The 16,806-nt window shown below is 43.7% G+C and overlaps 1 protein-coding gene across 1 annotated transcript in view; it reads right to left on the bottom strand.

Moving 5' to 3' along the window:
* Nucleotides 1-1,004: 1,004 nt before the first annotated feature.
* LOC135907645 (chymotrypsinogen A-like) overlaps nucleotides 1,005-16,806 on the bottom strand; it is a 42,345-nt gene continuing 26,543 nt past the window's right edge. The window contains exons 5-8 of the mRNA XM_065439340.1: nucleotides 15,986-16,127; nucleotides 8,140-8,251; nucleotides 4,774-4,925; nucleotides 1,005-1,393 (exon numbers count right to left, since the gene is read on the bottom strand). Coding sequence (XP_065295412.1) covers nucleotides 1,175-1,393; nucleotides 4,774-4,925; nucleotides 8,140-8,251; nucleotides 15,986-16,127 — 625 coding nt within the window. The 3' untranslated portion in view covers nucleotides 1,005-1,174. The remainder of the gene's footprint in view (nucleotides 1,394-4,773; nucleotides 4,926-8,139; nucleotides 8,252-15,985; nucleotides 16,128-16,806) is intronic.

The raw sequence follows: 16,806 nt of genomic DNA, 5'->3' as shown, positions 1-16,806 counted from the left end.
TTGAGAGAAAAAATGGAGCTGGTCAAGCCGTGTAATGCGTAGTGCGGTGGGCCCTTAGAGTTACACGATGGGTGCCGAGAGAACAGAAGTGCAGTCCAGGACGGCGGAACTTTAGATGGGGTGATGAATTTACGAGATTTGAAGGCGCGAGTTGGGATCAGCTAGCGCAAGACAGAGGTAATTGGAGATCGCTGGGAGTTGCCTTCGTCGTACGATGGACATGAAAATAGGCTGCTCCTGCTGACGATCATCTTCACAAACACTATGTGGCATGCGATTTTCATGTGAAATTTTTATGCGTATACTTCCCTTTTATTGTGTAAGCACACTTTGGCGAGTTGCCCAGCTCCGTCAGGCGAAAAGTCATAAGAAAAAGTTGGGGTGCTGTGTGTTCGCAAAAATGCGCCATTTGGTAAGGTATTTAATCGTTATAATAGTGTATATCTAGATGATTAGTAGCTTTATAAGCGACAAGGATGAACTTTAACCGAAAAACGTAAACATGATCGGGGAGAGTACCCATATAAACACACAACGCTCCATATAATGTGCATAGGGAAGATTATAGTGGGGTTGGGCCAACCTAACTTTTTGGATGGGCCAACTTGAAGTTTGTGTGGGGGCGGGGGGCACGATGTGCTGTTAAACATTGAAAAGCTGCTATCCCTGATAAAAATCCGTTTCTTGATACTTCATAGATCACTGAGGCCATTTACTGGGCATTCACATGCAGCTCTTGGATGCATTTTCCTTGCGATAGCAAATTATATGTACACTCGAAGCGAATTTCTGCCATCGCCTTGAGTTTCCGTATTTCAGTTGAGCGAGAACATCTCAAAATAACAGTACATTTGAAAGGGACACACCACGGTGCTTTCTCACCTCCTTCCTTTCCCTTAACTCGTTCTCACTTGCTCATAACGTGTGCTGTTCCTGCTGAAGTGATAAACCAATTAGCCGAAACACAGTATTTGCGTGATTGGGCTGTTGTTTTCTTCTTCGCATTAAAGCAGAACACACACTTTTATTAATAAACTCAGTTTAGGACACACTTCTCATCTTCAATGCCCACTGTTTCCGTATGCGTTTTACAGCTACCTTTTTTCAATATGGTTAACCATTTCGCCAATGTTTTCGTCTTGAGTTTTCCACAACGGTGCAATGGTAGAGCGTCTCATGGCAGGCTATGTGAAATTTCTTTTCGGACCAACTTATACTTCCTCCACATTCGGACGTTATGTAGAGCCTTTTCGATCCACCGCATGTGACTGGAGACCCGCGCGTAATACGGTGGCCAACTTTGGGGGCATTTGCTGTGTCCCGAAGCAACAATTCCGAGTTGCAGTGTTCTTCCATCGTCGCCCCTTAGCGTTAACGGTCCGCCTGAGTCCCCCTGTGGATGACAAGGAAAGATATGATTATTGTGGGGGCACAATATAAAAACGAGTGTAAAACTGTTTTCTGATAAACTTTACTTTCAGCGAAGGTTTTGCTTTTGTAGCACAATGAACAACGGTCATAACAACTTTAGGCGTACTTGCAACGTGAAGACCTATTGACGTATCATTTTTATGGTAAATGTTTCTTGTTGGAATAATGCTAATGAAGTAAAAAATTTCATATTCTATACATCTGATCGGCAGAGTTGACGAAATAAAAGAAAATCCCACAGGACGTTTCACCAATAATCATAATTTTTTTCTCATAAACTGCCAGAAGCTCAGTCACTTGTGAGCGGCATGTGGCTATTCGTAGTTTCTAATTTACCAGCCTAATGACCTGCAATATGGCCGTAGATAACCTCAAGATTATTATTGAGCCAGCCGATGCAGGATATGTGAATAAGGCAGCAGGCTCCAAAAAAATTGAGCGCCGAGGCTCAAGCTCGAAGTGATGCGAACCATGTACATTTGTGCAAATTCAAGTGGAGCCATGTCCACCTGCACCATAATGCTGATAAATTGATTGATTAGCATTGTTGATGCACACACTTCTGAAAATATCTTTCTTTACATTTCTCGTTGTCCAATATCTTGAGCAAGAGATTACGATTCATACAGGAAATCATCGGACATCAAAGTGCTAAAATAGCATTTTGTAGTGCTGTACACATCAAATCTACTGAAGAACTTGGGTCCGTTAGCCTACCCAGTATCTTTTATTACCTGGGGGCAATATCTTAATGACCGCAAGCGGTCGTTCTCAATTGGTTGTTGTTCTTTAAACTAAATTACAATGATGTCAAGACAACGAGCAAAACGTAAACAAGATGAAAGCAGCAGCCAACGTTTCAACTAGCGGACTTTTCTTGTTCAAGGCGACAAACGCTCTCCTCGGCACAATATATCATCATCATCATCATCATCATCATCATCACCAGCCTGGCTATGCCCACTGCAGGCCAAAGACCTCTCTCATACTTCTCCAACTACCCCGGTCATGTGCTAATTGTGGCCATGTTGTCCCTGCAACCTTCCTAATCTCATCAACCCACCTAACTTTTTACCGCCCCCTGCTACGCTTCCCTTCTCATGTGATCCAGTCCCTAACCCTTTATGACCATCGGTTGACTTCCGCCCTCATAACATGCCCGACCCAAGCCTATTTCTTTTTCAAGATTTCAACTAAGACGTAATTAACTCGCCTTTATTTCCTTACCCAATCTTCTCTCCTCTTATCCCTTACCGTTACACTCATCATTTTTCTTTCTATAGCTCGTTGCGTCGACCTCAATTTAGGTAGAACCCTTTTCTTAAGCCTCCAGGTTTCTGCCTCGTAGGGTAGTACTAGTAAGACAGCTGTTATGCAGTTTTCTCTTGAGGAATAATGCCAACCTGCTGTTCATGATCTGCGAATGCACGCCAAACGTACCCCAGCCCATTCTTATTCGTCTCATTATTTCAGTCTCATGATCCGGATCCGCGGTCACTACCTTCCCTAAGTAGATAAATTCCCTTACCACTTCCAGTGCCTCGCTACCTATCGTAAACTGCTGTTCTCTTCCGAGACTGTTGAACGTTACTTTAGTTTTCTGCAGATTAATTTTTAGACCCACCCTTCTATTTCGCCTGTCCAGGTCAGTGAGCATACATTGCAATTGGTCCCCTTAGTTACTAAGCAAGGCAATTTCATCAGCGAATCGCAAGTTACTAAGGTATTCTCCATTAACTCTTATCCCCAATCGGACCATAGATGGCGGCAAAAGTGACAATAAATGAGACAATAAATGTAGTGGCAGAAGACAGTGCTCGTGAAAAAAAAGACTAAATATATTAAGGAAAGAACGAAAAGGATGAAAAAATAGTGAGGTGGCAATGATAAAAAAAGATCAAAGAAAAAGATTAAATTAAACAACCCAATTAAGTGTAACCAAGAGATCTATAGTTTGAAATGCAGCATAGCGAATGGCTCTTAAAGCTCCCTTTGAAAACTTTATGCAATAAAAGTCCAATATTCCAAAATGCCCAAAACGAATGAAAACCAGTAGGCATAACCTATGCCTAATTTAACGGCATAGTTTGAAATTTAGCATAGCGAATAGATTCTAAAGCTTCCTTCGAAACTTTTATGCCTGTTGGTTTTTATCGAATTTTGGACTGCCTAGAATATTGGACATTTAGTGCACGAGTGTTTGAAAAGGAGCTTTATAATCATTTCGCTATGCGAAATTTCAAACTACAGGCAACAGCAGTAGGTTATTTTTCGCTGAGTTGTTTAGTGCTTTCTTATTCTTTATTTATTATTGCGTTGTCAATATTATTCCAACTTCCCCGCCACCCTTTCTTTATTCATTCTTTTCGCTCTTTTAATAATATGTGTTTTGAAGTGTACTGTTACCTGCCGAATCTACAGTGACGAGTCAACCGGCTGAAATGTGGCACTACCTCACAATCCTTCACCTACGTTCAGTAGCACATAAAATTTCTTTTCGATTGCGCACCCTCGGGGCTGTTAACCCACCCTCGGTCGTCACCTCGCCATCCGCTTTACCCTCTTTCCCCTTTAGAAGAACAGTGTCTATATATACTGTGCCGAGGACAGCATACGTCTTCTTGAGAAAGACAAGTCCACTTGTGGCTCCTGCTTTCATCTTGTTCATGTTTTACTCTCCGTCTTGAATTTTCATCTCCCGCATTCCACAAGTATTCTCTGGACTATTGTCAGGAGTATCACAAATCGCATGCTAGGATCATTATTATTTTTACATGCAATATTGACGCAAAGATCAATTTTTCTAAATCTGCTACAGTTAGACCATTTTTTGATGAGTGTGTAAGGCCACAACTTCTCATCGGCCATGAAAGTAAATGATGCAAACATTTATTCAATTTGTTTATAATTTCACTTATTTTTAAGCGAAATTGTGTTTAATATGCCAATTCATCTGATTTACCAATACCTGTGCACATTTTCTTGTTTCATTGTCTATTTTGCTCCTCTATGTAGCTGGCAGTATAGTATAAGTAACCGTTGCAGGCATTGTTAACGCGGCTCCTTCAATTTTTTTTTTATTAGTAATGTTCAGAGACAAATAATCTCGAAATAAATGGTAACACCTTTAGCCTAAACCAAAGGGTGTTTTAAGCAACCTGACTCATTGATTACATTAGGGACAGGCAGGGGGAGGGGGAGAGGCAATATCACCGCTTATTCGATCTATTCTTAACGCACCTAGATAATTAAGGGTTTATATCCATGTGTAATTGACGCTGTACAACTTGGCTCCTCGATTGATGTCTGAAGCTGAAGTCACGGCTCCAATTGCCTGCTTACCTTACAGGCTCCACTGCCTATCCCGAAAGCACAGATTACAGGTCCAGGTGCGCCCTTTATCCTATCTCTCACAGTTCTTAGCTTATCTTGGCACAGCTTATCCGTGAGACCAACAACTTCAGCATGCCGAAGGCTCTTGCTGCCATGTCCCGCTGGAGAAAGAAATGAAAAAAGGCACAAGGTGATTGCACCTCTAGTTCCAGTCGGTGAAAAAAGGAATGCCTTCGTGAACGAGTTGAAGTAGGGATGGGATTTATAGAGAAAGTAGACTACTACTAGCGTCGCGCATATAATGCGCGACGCTTGTAGTGTACTTTCTGAAATTAAGGTAGGCAAGCATCATAGATTACGATGGAGCTGTCCACGAGTCACCTATTAAATTCGATGCGCTTGACACGCAGATAATGCACGATGCTAGTAACAAGGTCCGGTAACGAGCTCACAAGGACAACAAGGTCCGGCAAGAACATCGACAAGAGATAGTATGAAAGTTAACATTCGAGTGAGTTCCAAATCCACCACGCGCGTCCAGCCCTGAGCGATAGCTTTAGGCTGTTAGTGGTTAAAATTCGGTCCCCGAAAACTTATCAACAAGCAGGGTCGAGTGCAAAAGTTTAGAGACCACGGCATACGTAAAAAAAACAAGATTTGTTTCCTCTAGAACACCCGTGCAAGGTCAAAAGACATAACAGCATGGCACTCGTCAAGCAAGCGCACATGGACAGTACACTCAATTTCACCTTTTATGCCAAAGCACTGAAGAAAATAATTTAGTGGCACTTCTGGTGTTTGAACTTTCGCACTCGACTGTACACGTGTCAGCGGCGTAGAAATACTCCAGATGCCGACAAGAAAAAAGAAATTAGGAAGAACCGGCCCCAGTTGCTATCAAAATTGCGTTTAGCGTGCTTTGGGAGTTATTAAAGAGTTATATTAAAGACGTCTTTTATTACGACCGAGCACATGGAAAGAAAAAATGATAGCCTCGCCAAAAACGCCCCGCTCAGCTAATCTAATTGAGAAGGCATAGCTCCCTGTCATGAAGCAACTACTTATGTAGCCTTTTTTATTTAGCCATTAGGCGTAACCCGCTGGTAGCATTTCAAATTCAAAATTTATTTCAATTGTGCCCGCAGAAATAGCGACGAGTGAATTTTGAATTTTCTCGTAGGCCTGAACTGCCCGAGTTTCCTATTGAGCATATATTAAGGAGATAAAAGCATAGAAGAACAAAGACGAGACATGTATTTTTTTTATCGGAGAATGGTAACTTCCATTCTTGCTTTCACAACATGTGCGAAACTTGCTAGTGCGCTTCAACGGACATCTACTTTCACCTAACCGAGATAGGGTCATAATCGTAATACCGGAGCGTGAGAAAGCCTACTCACGACATTTCTCGTATTGTACAGCCGTGGTTACAAATGCGTCAGTTTACCCACAAAAATTAAGGTGCCTTGACCGGAACCCCCTCCATAGTCCTCCTACTCGCCCCCAAAGAATGTTTTCGTCTTTATATAAGAATTTCTAAACTGCCTGTTTGACAATCTCGGCGAAAAATGTTCTTGTTTTCGCTCATGTGTTTATGTTAAGCCAAACTAGCTGAAGTTCTTGTGGCACTACTATAAGTTATCAGCCTGTCGCGCAGCCTTCCATGCAGCCTGCTGGACAGCCTTGTTGGCTTTCTTTTTTGTACAAATCTCGTTATTTAAAAGCACCGTCTGATCTCATTTTGTGCCTTTTTCTTTCTACTTGACCTACACAAGCAATTATTACAACCCAAACCTTTCTCAGTGTTGCTTGCTACATGAAAAGTCCAGTACCTGAGATTGCGGGAAGGGCTGAAAATAATCAACACATGCAAATGCGGAGTCGTTGACCAGACTCACCTGCGGTGGCTGGCAAAGCTAAAACGGCCGCCTACCATCTCTGACACTCGCACCTAACCCACATCAAATATCTAGGCGGTTCGGTAACCGCACTGGCTCACCATAAATGTTCCTACGTGCCATAAGCTGCACAAAGGCCAAAATGACGTGATACAAATGTTGTCTAGGATATCAACTATCTCTTCCATTTAGGATTATTACACCGACATTAATTCACTGCACCACATTTCTTCAACCATACCCTGCGTTCTATACTAAATTATTTTCTCACACTGAAGCCCTATCTGGGGACTGTGCCAGATGTGTGAATTTTCACAATGCATACGAAACTAAGGATGTGTAATAACCTATTTAAGTACAAACAGCCGCTCAAAATACAAATAAAGTTCGCCTAGGCGGAAGATTTCAATCAACGGGAGAGTGGGCACACGACCAGCTTAGGTGCAAGAAATGAAGATCGGGTACGGAGAACGTCAGGCTCGTAGAGACGGCTCCTAGGTAATCTCAGCTGCTTCAATGTAATCGGAGATATCCCTCAGTCTCTCCCGTTACGCTGGGCACTGCGCCCCTCATACTGCCTCGCAGGGAGGCTCAGGCAAGAGCTTCTTTAGCACATTTTTCTTCCCCAAAAATAGTCCCAAGAGGGCAATCTGGGAAGGTTTTGGTGGAAAATCTTGCTTGGAAACGTGTATTTGCCAAGATACTATACGTAGGTCGAAGCACTTTGCTTCATCTTTGTCTCACAGCCACTTACCTTCCGTCGAAATGGTATCATTGCAGCCGATACAGAGTTAAGAGTAACTGGATAAGTGCGGTTCTTCAAGGATCGTTTTCAACGTAAACATGGATCACTGCATATGTGCCGGTCTTCAGTGACAAGAAAAAATAATTTATATTTCCACGGATGTAGGCGGAGTTGAACCCTCATCATATATTGACGTACCAGTAACATTAATAAAGGTTTTCAACAACATAAAAGTTATAACGAACACGGTGCAACATACGATTTTAAAAACTACGGAATTCTGTGGTCATAAGATGGTAGGTCTTGTCATTTTATTTTGTATCGCATTTTTAACATTTTTTCTTTTTCTTTCACTGAGCAGCTTGGCTAAGCTTACCTCGGACACACAATATAATCAGACGCACTTGTTTCAGTATATATTCACACATTCCTCATACATGACGAGTTTCGGGGTTTGCAGTTCGGTCTGTCGACACTTTGCTTCAATGCTACTCGCTCTAACGTTGGCATTCATTGTGAGAATGGTGTTGCCGGTTTTGTGGGCTATGACAACGATCACGAGACGAAGCTTTAAGGTTGCATGCATCACACATTTATGTGAGTTGATTTATAGTTTTACTTTGCTTTTATGTTTGTGATTTCTTTTTACACGTCTGTGGTCTTTCTTATTTGCCAATATTCTTGTGAAGAAGAGTATCAATGTCCAATAAAGGCGGAAATCGTGGTACTTACTTTCTGTCCTACCCCAGCCGGCGACAACAAGAATCTTTCCTGCAACATTCACTTTGTGTGTAGGCAGGCACACTGGTTTCGTGAACTTGTTGAATTCCAGATCCACTGGCAGCTGTTAAGTGTAACGTTTAGTAGGGATCAATAGATAACGTCCTGCTTATGTCACACTGCTTTATTCTACAGTCAATTTTGGAGCTAAAGTCATGTCAATTCTAATGCACTGCTCCGTTGCTCAGAAGTATCTCTTTTGCATATAGGCCTCTGAGGAAATAGTGTAGAACACACTTCTGTGTACCAATATAGCAGTGATGCTGCTGTTTAGGAACAAAATTTTGCGAAGGTTTAACTGGCCAAATGGTAGGCACATTTGGCTATAATTGTGAATTTTGATTCAACAGGTTCTATTTAACATAACAAAATGTACCAGGTTATTCAATCGAAGTGGTATTTTTTCAGCGCGAAATCTCGCAGCACTTACAGCTGAAGAATTCTTTCAAATGCGACGATGTTATTCGCGTTCAAACGAAACAGAACTTCACTGAGTAGCCGTGTGGCTGTTAGTGGACAGAAGACAAATGTTTCCAGTAATGAACTATCCTTAGCACTACTCACCGTATGAACCATCTTTACAGCATGCTCCATACCAAACAACAGCAGGTCGACCAGAGCAATCGTGAAACAGTCACCAGTCATACCATAAACCATTCATTTGATACTCGGCGCACAATATGAAACAAACTGATTGGAGGTATGAAAGGTATGATGGAAATGGGTATGAAGGAGAATGAAGGTCGGTGACTTTCATCATCATAATCATCATCATCATCAGCCTGGTTACGCCCACTGCAGGGCAAAGGCCTCTCCCATATTTCTCCAACAACCCCGGTCATGTACTAATTGTGGCCATGCCGTCCCTGCAAATTTCTTAATCTCATCCGCCCACCTGACTTTCTGCCGTCCCCTGCTACGCTTCCCTTCCCTTGGAATCCAGTCCGTAACCCTTAATAACCATCGGTTATCTTCCCTCCTCATTACATGTCCTGCCCATGCCCATTTCTTTTTCTTGATTTCAACTAAGATGTTATTAACTCACGTTTGTTCCCTCACCCAATCTGCTCTTTTCTTATCCCTTAACGTTACACCTATCATTCTTCTTTCCATAGCTCGTTGCATCGTCCTCAATTTAAGTAGAACCCTTTTCGTAAGCCTACAGGTTTCTGCCCCGTAGGTGAGTACTGGTAAGACACAGCTATTATAAACTTTTCTCTTGAGGGATAATGGCAACCTGCTGTTCATGATCTGAGAATGCCTGCCAAACGCACCCCAACCCATTCTTATTCTTATGATTATTTCTGTCTCATGATCCGGATCCGCAGTCACTACCTGCCTTAAGTAGATGTATGCCCTTACGACTTCCAGTGCCTCGCTGCCTATTGTAAACTGCTGTTCTCTTCCGAGACTGTTAAGCATTACTTTAGTTTTCTGCAGATTAATTTTTAGACCCACTCTTCTGCTTTGCCTCTCCAGGTCAGTGAGCGTGCATTGCAGTTGCTCCCCTGAGTTACTAAGCAAGGCAATATCATCAGCGAATCGCAAGTTACTAAGGTATTCTCCATTATCTTTTATCCCCATTTCTTCCCAATCCAGGTCTCTGAATACCTCCTGTAAACACGCTGTGAATAGCATTGGAGAGATCGTATCTCCCTGCCTGACGCCTTTCTTTATTGGGATTTTGTTGCTTTCTTTATGGAGGACTACGGTGGCTGTGGAGCCGCTATAGATATTTTTCAGTGTTTTTACATATGGCTCGTCTACACCCTTATTCCGTAATGCCTCCATGACTGCTGAGGTTTCGACAGAATCAAATGCTTTCTCGTAATCAATGAAAGCTATATATAAGGGCTGGTTATATTCCGCACATTTCTCTATCACCTGATTGACAGTGTGAATATGATCTATTGTTGAGTAGCCTTTACGGAATCCTGCGTGGTCCTTTGGTTGACAGAAGTCTAAGGTGTTCTTGATGCTATTTGCGATCGCCTTAGTAAATACTTTGTAGGCAACGGACGGTAAGCTGATCGGTCTATAATTTTTCAACTCTTCGGTGTCCCCTTTCTTATGGATTAGGATTACATTACCGTTCATCCAAGATTCCGGTACGCTCGACGTTATGAGGCATTGCGTATACAGGGTGGCCAGTTTCTCTAGAGCAATCTGCCCACCATCCTTCAATAAATCTGCTGTTACCTGATCCTCCCCAGCTGCCTTCCCCCTTTGCATATCTCCCAGGGCTTTCTTTACTTCTTCCGGCGTTACCTGTGTGATTTCGAATTGCTCTAGACTATTTTCTCTTCCATTATCGTCATGGGCGGCACTGGTACTGTATAAATCTCTATAGAACTCCTCAGCCACTTGTACTATCTCATCCATATTACTAATGATATTGCCGGCTTTGTCTCTTAACGCATACATCTGATTCTTGCCAATTCCTAGTTTCTTCTTCATTGTTTTTAGGCTTCCTCCGTTCCGGAGAGCATGTTCAATTCTATCCATATTATACTTCCTTATGTCAGCTGTCTTACGCTTGTTGATTAACGTCGAAAGTTCTGCCAGTTCTATTCTAGCTGTAGGGCTAGAGGCTTTCATACATTGGCGTTTCTTGAACAGATCTTTCGTCTCCTGCGATAGTTTACTGGTATCCTGCCTAACGGAGTTTCCACCGACTTCCATTGCACACTCCTTAATGATGTCCACAAAATTGTCGTTCATTGCTTCCACACTAAGGTCCTCTTCCTGAGTTAAAGCCGAATACCTGTTCTGAAGCTTGATCTGGAATTCCTCTATTTTCCCTTTTACCGCTAACTCATTGGTCGGCTTCTTATGTACCAGTTTCTTCCGTTCCCTTCTCAGGTCTAGGCTAATTCGAGTTCTTACCATCCTGTGGTCACTGCAGCGCACCTTGCCGAGCACGTCCACATCTTGTAATAATAATAATATTTGGCGTTTTACGTGCCAAAACCACTTTCTGATTATGAGGCACGCCGTAGTGGAGGACTCCGGAAATTTTGACCACCTGGGGTTCTTTAACGTGCACCTAAATCTAAGTACACGGGCGTTTTCGCATTTCGCCCCCATCGAAATGTGGCCGCCGTGGCCGGGATTCGATCCCGCGACCTCGTGCTCAGCAGCCCAACACCATAGCCACTGAGCAACCACGGCGGGTCACATCTTGTATGATGCCATGGTTAGCGCAGAGTATGAGGTCTATTTCATTTCTAGTCTCGCCATTCGGGCCCCTCCACGTCCACTTTCGGCTATGCCGCTTGCGGAAGAAGGTATTCATTATCCTCATATTATTCTGTTCCGCAAACTCTACTAATAATAACTCCCCCCTGATATTCCTAGTGCCTATGCCATATTCCCCCACTGCCTTGTCTCCAGCCTGCTTTTTGCCTACCTTGGCATTACAGTCACCCATTAGTATAGTGTGCTTAGTTTTCACTCTACCCATCGCCGATTCCACGTCTTCATAGAAGCTTTCGACTTCCTGGTCATCATGACTGGATGTAGGGGCGTAGACCTGTACAATCTTCATTTTGTACCTCTTATTAAGTTTCACAACAAGACCTGCCACCCTTTCGTTACTGCTATAGAATTCCTGTATGTTACCAGCTATATTCTTATTAATCAGGAATCCGACGTCTAGTTCCCATCTCTCTGCTAAGCCCCTGTAGCACAGGACGTGCCCGCTTTTTCGCACTGTATATGCTTCTTTTGGCCTCCTAACTTCACTGAGCCCTATTATATCCCATTGACTGCCCTCTAATTCCTCCAATAGCACTGCTAGACTCGCCTCACTAGATAACGTTCTAGCGTTAAACGTTACCAGGTTCATATTCCAATGGCGGCCTGTCCGGAGCCAGTGATTCTTAGCACCCTCTGCAGCATCGCAGGTCTCACCGCCGCCGTGGTCAGTTGCTTCGCAGCTGCTGGAGACTGAGGGCCGGGGTTTGATTGTGTTGTTCATATAGGAGGTTGTGGCCAAGTACTGCACCAGGGTGGCCAATCCTGCTCTGGTGAGGGAGTGCGTTACCGGTTCTGGTCACCGGGATCAGGCCACACTCCAGGCCTGTTTATGCAATTTTATCAACACGCGGATTTTTTTTTAATCCGGTGGAAAATTGCCAGCACCGGGATTCGAACCACGGACCTCTTGCACGCGAGGCGGGTGTTCTACCTCTACGGCACCGCTGCACCCAACCGGTGACTTTGAGTAGACCTTAACATGAGGAGTAAGTGCCAGCTGACTTAAGTATCACCGAAATACCATGACAGGGAGTGTGTGGGTTGGAGCGTGTTCGAACGTGAGTAAATGCTGGACATCATGAGTGTGTGAGGAAGCATGTACGAGCACCTGTGGTGGTGGTGTGGTGATGATGATGATGATAATGATGATGATGATGTTGACGATGATGGTGGGGGTGGTGGTGGTGGTTGGGGTGATGGTGATGATTGAGGCCTATTGACGCAAGGTCCAGTAGTGGCGAAAAAGCGCGAAGGCTATTATAAGAACTTGTGGGTGCCGGGAAAAGTAAGTGACTACTGACAACTGTCTGTGCGTGAGCAGGATTTACATTTTTAAATGGTGATGAGCGTGAATAGACATGAGTATCAGTGACTATGTAGCCCACATAAATATTTGTGAATAACTGTGATTGAGTATTAACCTATTGTGCAGAACTTTAAGAGGTGGCATGCTTTCTAACAAGGCTTAGTTCTCGCGAACGCGGCGTACGCAATAAAGGCTTCTTTCAAATTTTTACGATCACGGTGTGCTTAGCGCTTTACGAAACCTTAAACCTAGTTGGGTTATTAATCGCAAGTTCATGATATTTGGTTAGTCTTCTCTATATATCATCGAACAAGCAGGCTCACAAAGCTAAATATGGGTTTAATGCTGCAGTTGTCAGTTAGATTCAAAAAATAAATATTACTATATAAGAAAGGCAAAGGGGCACATGATAAAATACTCAGGCAAACACTAATGTTATATTTTCTTTATTAATCTTTAGCAGTCAACTTTTGTGCACGTTTCTTCTTCTTTAATGAAAATATATGTTTTTCTCGCTCTCGCAATTCGTTGGAAACTGCCGCTGCATCCCGTGAATTTTATCCCAACTTTCTACTGCTAAATGCTACAACTCCAGCCCACCACCATTCAGCTCTCACAAAAATCACACTTCTCTTATAATTACTGTGTTGAATGTCTAACCTACAACAGCTATTGAAAAAAGATGGCAGGTTCGCCGGAAGCCTGAAGCATAGATTGCGATATCGAATTATCAGACAGCCACACGAAGTAAGAATCATACTTTCATGGACCGTATCAAATTGTAAACATTTTCTTCCCAACTAAATTAACAAGCACGGTGTCAGCGCGCACAGCAGATATGAACACATCACATTCGATTACATCGGACAGTCACTGTCAGCACGCTGACGTGAGGAAACGAGGCAGCAGCAGTGAGCGAAGTGGCCTTCGTGTTTATCGCTTCAACGCAAAGTGAGCACCGAGAACCCACAGCAAGCACAATGCTACGAGCCGCCGACAACCCTAGACTCTGCCCCGATGCAGATCGCTGTCAAGACAATGCCAGGCGACCGCACACAGCCATTACATGCGCAGTTGCAGCCGGAGAAATACGGCGCCCTCCTTCCTACACCTCACGACGTTGGGTGCCTCGCGCTCGAGGGAAGACGGTGGGCTTCCTCCCCGCTTTCGTTCCTTTCGCACGGGTGACATTGAGCCGCGACTGCCGGCTCCCGTGGCACAATTACACTTGCACTTACAACGCAGGGCGAGCGGCGATGGTGTTGTCGCGCTTGGACGTTCTACGAAACCTCACGGTGGTGTGTGTGGCGATGCAAGGACAAAGCTAAGCCTGAAGTTTAGCACAAGGAAATCGGGACTTATATTACTTGATCAAGAGACGAGTGATGGCTTGGTCTCAATTAAACAGCAAGTGATACCCATAGTCAAGCAATATAAGTAATTTGGTGTACGCATAAATAAAGCAAAGACCAACTGAAATATCTACCAAGGTAATCTCAGAATGAAAATGAAGTGTAATGCCGCAATAATGGAGCATTCACCACTTCGTGGCTGCAATAAGTATGAGCTCGTATAAGGAATGTGGAAATGTGTAATGGGTGCCAGAGCTAATGTTCCCAAGTTTGATTCTGTGCACAAAATTAGACATCCTGTCGCGGTTGAAAGTTAGCCAAAGGTCGGTAGGCCGCCTCGCAATTGGGGACCCACGTTAAAACTAAAAAGGAGGCAGTGCAAAGAAAGGCGCGGATATAGCCTGTATTAAAGTCAAAGAAGCGCAGAGCAAAATAAATTTCGAAGAAGGACTCAGTGACAGGGATGAAAATATATAGATGGCTAAAGTGTGTCAATATCTGAAACTGAAAAGCATGGCAACAAATGTAGGGAAGATGTCAAGGAAATTGGCAACCAAGTACAGCGTAACTGAACACCTAAATGGACAATCAGGAGTCATCAGAAAGGAAGCAAGAGAAATAGAGACTGTAAATTGGATACCAAGAATGGAAATGAAAAATGTCATGGAGATTTACAACAAGCAAGAACAATGGCAAGAAAGAACAACAATGGCAACAAATAAATTAGAAGGGAAAGCCTGTACGATAACACAGGGGGACGTCAAGCTGGTTGGCCATGGACAAAAACATGCCAGAGCAGATGTACGCAACAGGAGGCATGCGTCTGTCGCAGCAAAAACCCAAAGGCCACTCGGCATACCTTGATGGAATGTGAAGGTTAGCCCCGAGCGAGATCCGTGGAAAACCTCCACCTTCTAGAAGCGCTGATATTTATAGTGGATGTAGAGATTAACCGGTCAGTCGAGATAAGTGGGGGAGAGACGTTTGGAGCATTGTGGAAGAAAAGCAGACAAGAAATCGATAGCAGCACAGCCGTCACAGGCATATCCGGCTATAGATGGTAGATATAGAGGATATAAGGAAGAGGGAAAATATTAGGACGACAAAGACAGAATGCTAGACATAAATATTTGTACATTATGAGAGCAGTATTAAATACAACGCCACTGATCGTAAAAAAAGAAATTGCACAAATGCACTCTCAAGATTTTTAGGGCCTGGCTGTAAACAAGATTATCGGTAATGAATGGCTGCTGTATGACTAACTTTCCAGAAACTCTAAATTTGAAGTTGTTAAAGAAAGACCGAATGTTGTGGTAAAAGAAAAGCTGCTAAAAATTTGTGTGCAGTAGACAAATGCAACATGATCTCTTCCAAGAAGTTGATGTTTGGTTGTAGCGTAAAAGATACAGCTGAATTCTATATGACCAGACAGCAAGAAACACAAAAAACAGACCACAAGCGAGGATCACTGGTCTTCACTGAAGATACCGCCACGAAACCCAACATCAAACTTATGTCACCCATTTTGTTCCCGCATTTCTCTGAAAGCATTTGTCCTTACTTGAGTTGTGATAGTTTCGAATACCTTGTTAAGCATACGTATAGCAGTAAACAGACTTTAATAGCTGGAAGTTGCGAAATATTTGGTTAACTTCGTAATTCGAAAGCACCGAAAGCACCGAACACTTCATTGTGCGCTTTGGTACATAAAGCCGTGTGAATCTTCATCCGGAATAATACCTTCATCCGGAATAGATATACTGAACGAAAAATTACGAAACGGCTACAGCAGTTCTTTCTGCATGGACATTTCCACGCCTTGCTACTTCTAAAGTGCTTGCATTATCGTAGATAGTGTATATCAGAAATGATGACTTACTTTCACAAGTGCCACGTCATGCACGATCTCCTCTCGTTTTACAAATCGTGGGTGTGCGATAACCTTATGAGCGAGCACCCCAGTTAGTTTGCCATCCTGTGTGAAGTTGTACAACACGCCTACCTTTGTCGCGTACCGGCCTCTGCAAAAGAACATGCGTCAACAATTCAGACCAAAACAGCACATCCAGCAAGTACATTTTCTGCCATACGCCATGGAGGAAAGAAAGCGTACCAGTGGCTCTGATTAGCCGGGATAGGTTGAAGCAATGCCTCCTTTACTAGATGCCTGCCGCGTTGTCCAGCAAACTCGGTTCCGTGTCCTCTCCCTTTCCTTGTCTCCGCGAAAAGGCAACCAGCGCCTCTCATGGCGAACGCCTGCACCTTAGATCATGTGCTGCGGCCTCTGAGATTACCATGGCATGTGTCACTCTCTCGAAGGCCCGCGATAACGCTCGCTAACAGACGCCTGCGCATATAACGCACCGGCGGAAGCATTCAGCCGCCGCTGCCACATTCGCCGGAAGTTGAAAAGGCAACGAGCGCCGCCTCACGGAATATATGCTGAACTAAAGGCACCGCCGCTACAATGGGAAAGCAAGCAACGCGGCGGGCATCTACTAAAGGAGGCATTGGTTGAAGAGAGTGTGGCGGAAGTCACGTGGCATTTTTTCGGAAAGGAGCGTTGGCGCTGATGTGCCCAATATCAACGTTGCCATAGTAACCGCGCTCGTGAGCTCTCGCTGCTGCCGAAGGCCTCTGAAAAGTGAGTTAAGATGTTTTCGGCCCGTGTCAGTCTTGCAACACATTCTGTTCGCGAGA

Source organism: Dermacentor albipictus, chromosome 10 (genome assembly GCF_038994185.2).
Source record: "Dermacentor albipictus isolate Rhodes 1998 colony chromosome 10, USDA_Dalb.pri_finalv2, whole genome shotgun sequence".
In the NCBI taxonomy this organism is placed as follows: domain Eukaryota; kingdom Metazoa; phylum Arthropoda; class Arachnida; order Ixodida; family Ixodidae; genus Dermacentor; species Dermacentor albipictus.
This window is presented reverse-complemented; position numbering and strand designations above follow the sequence as displayed.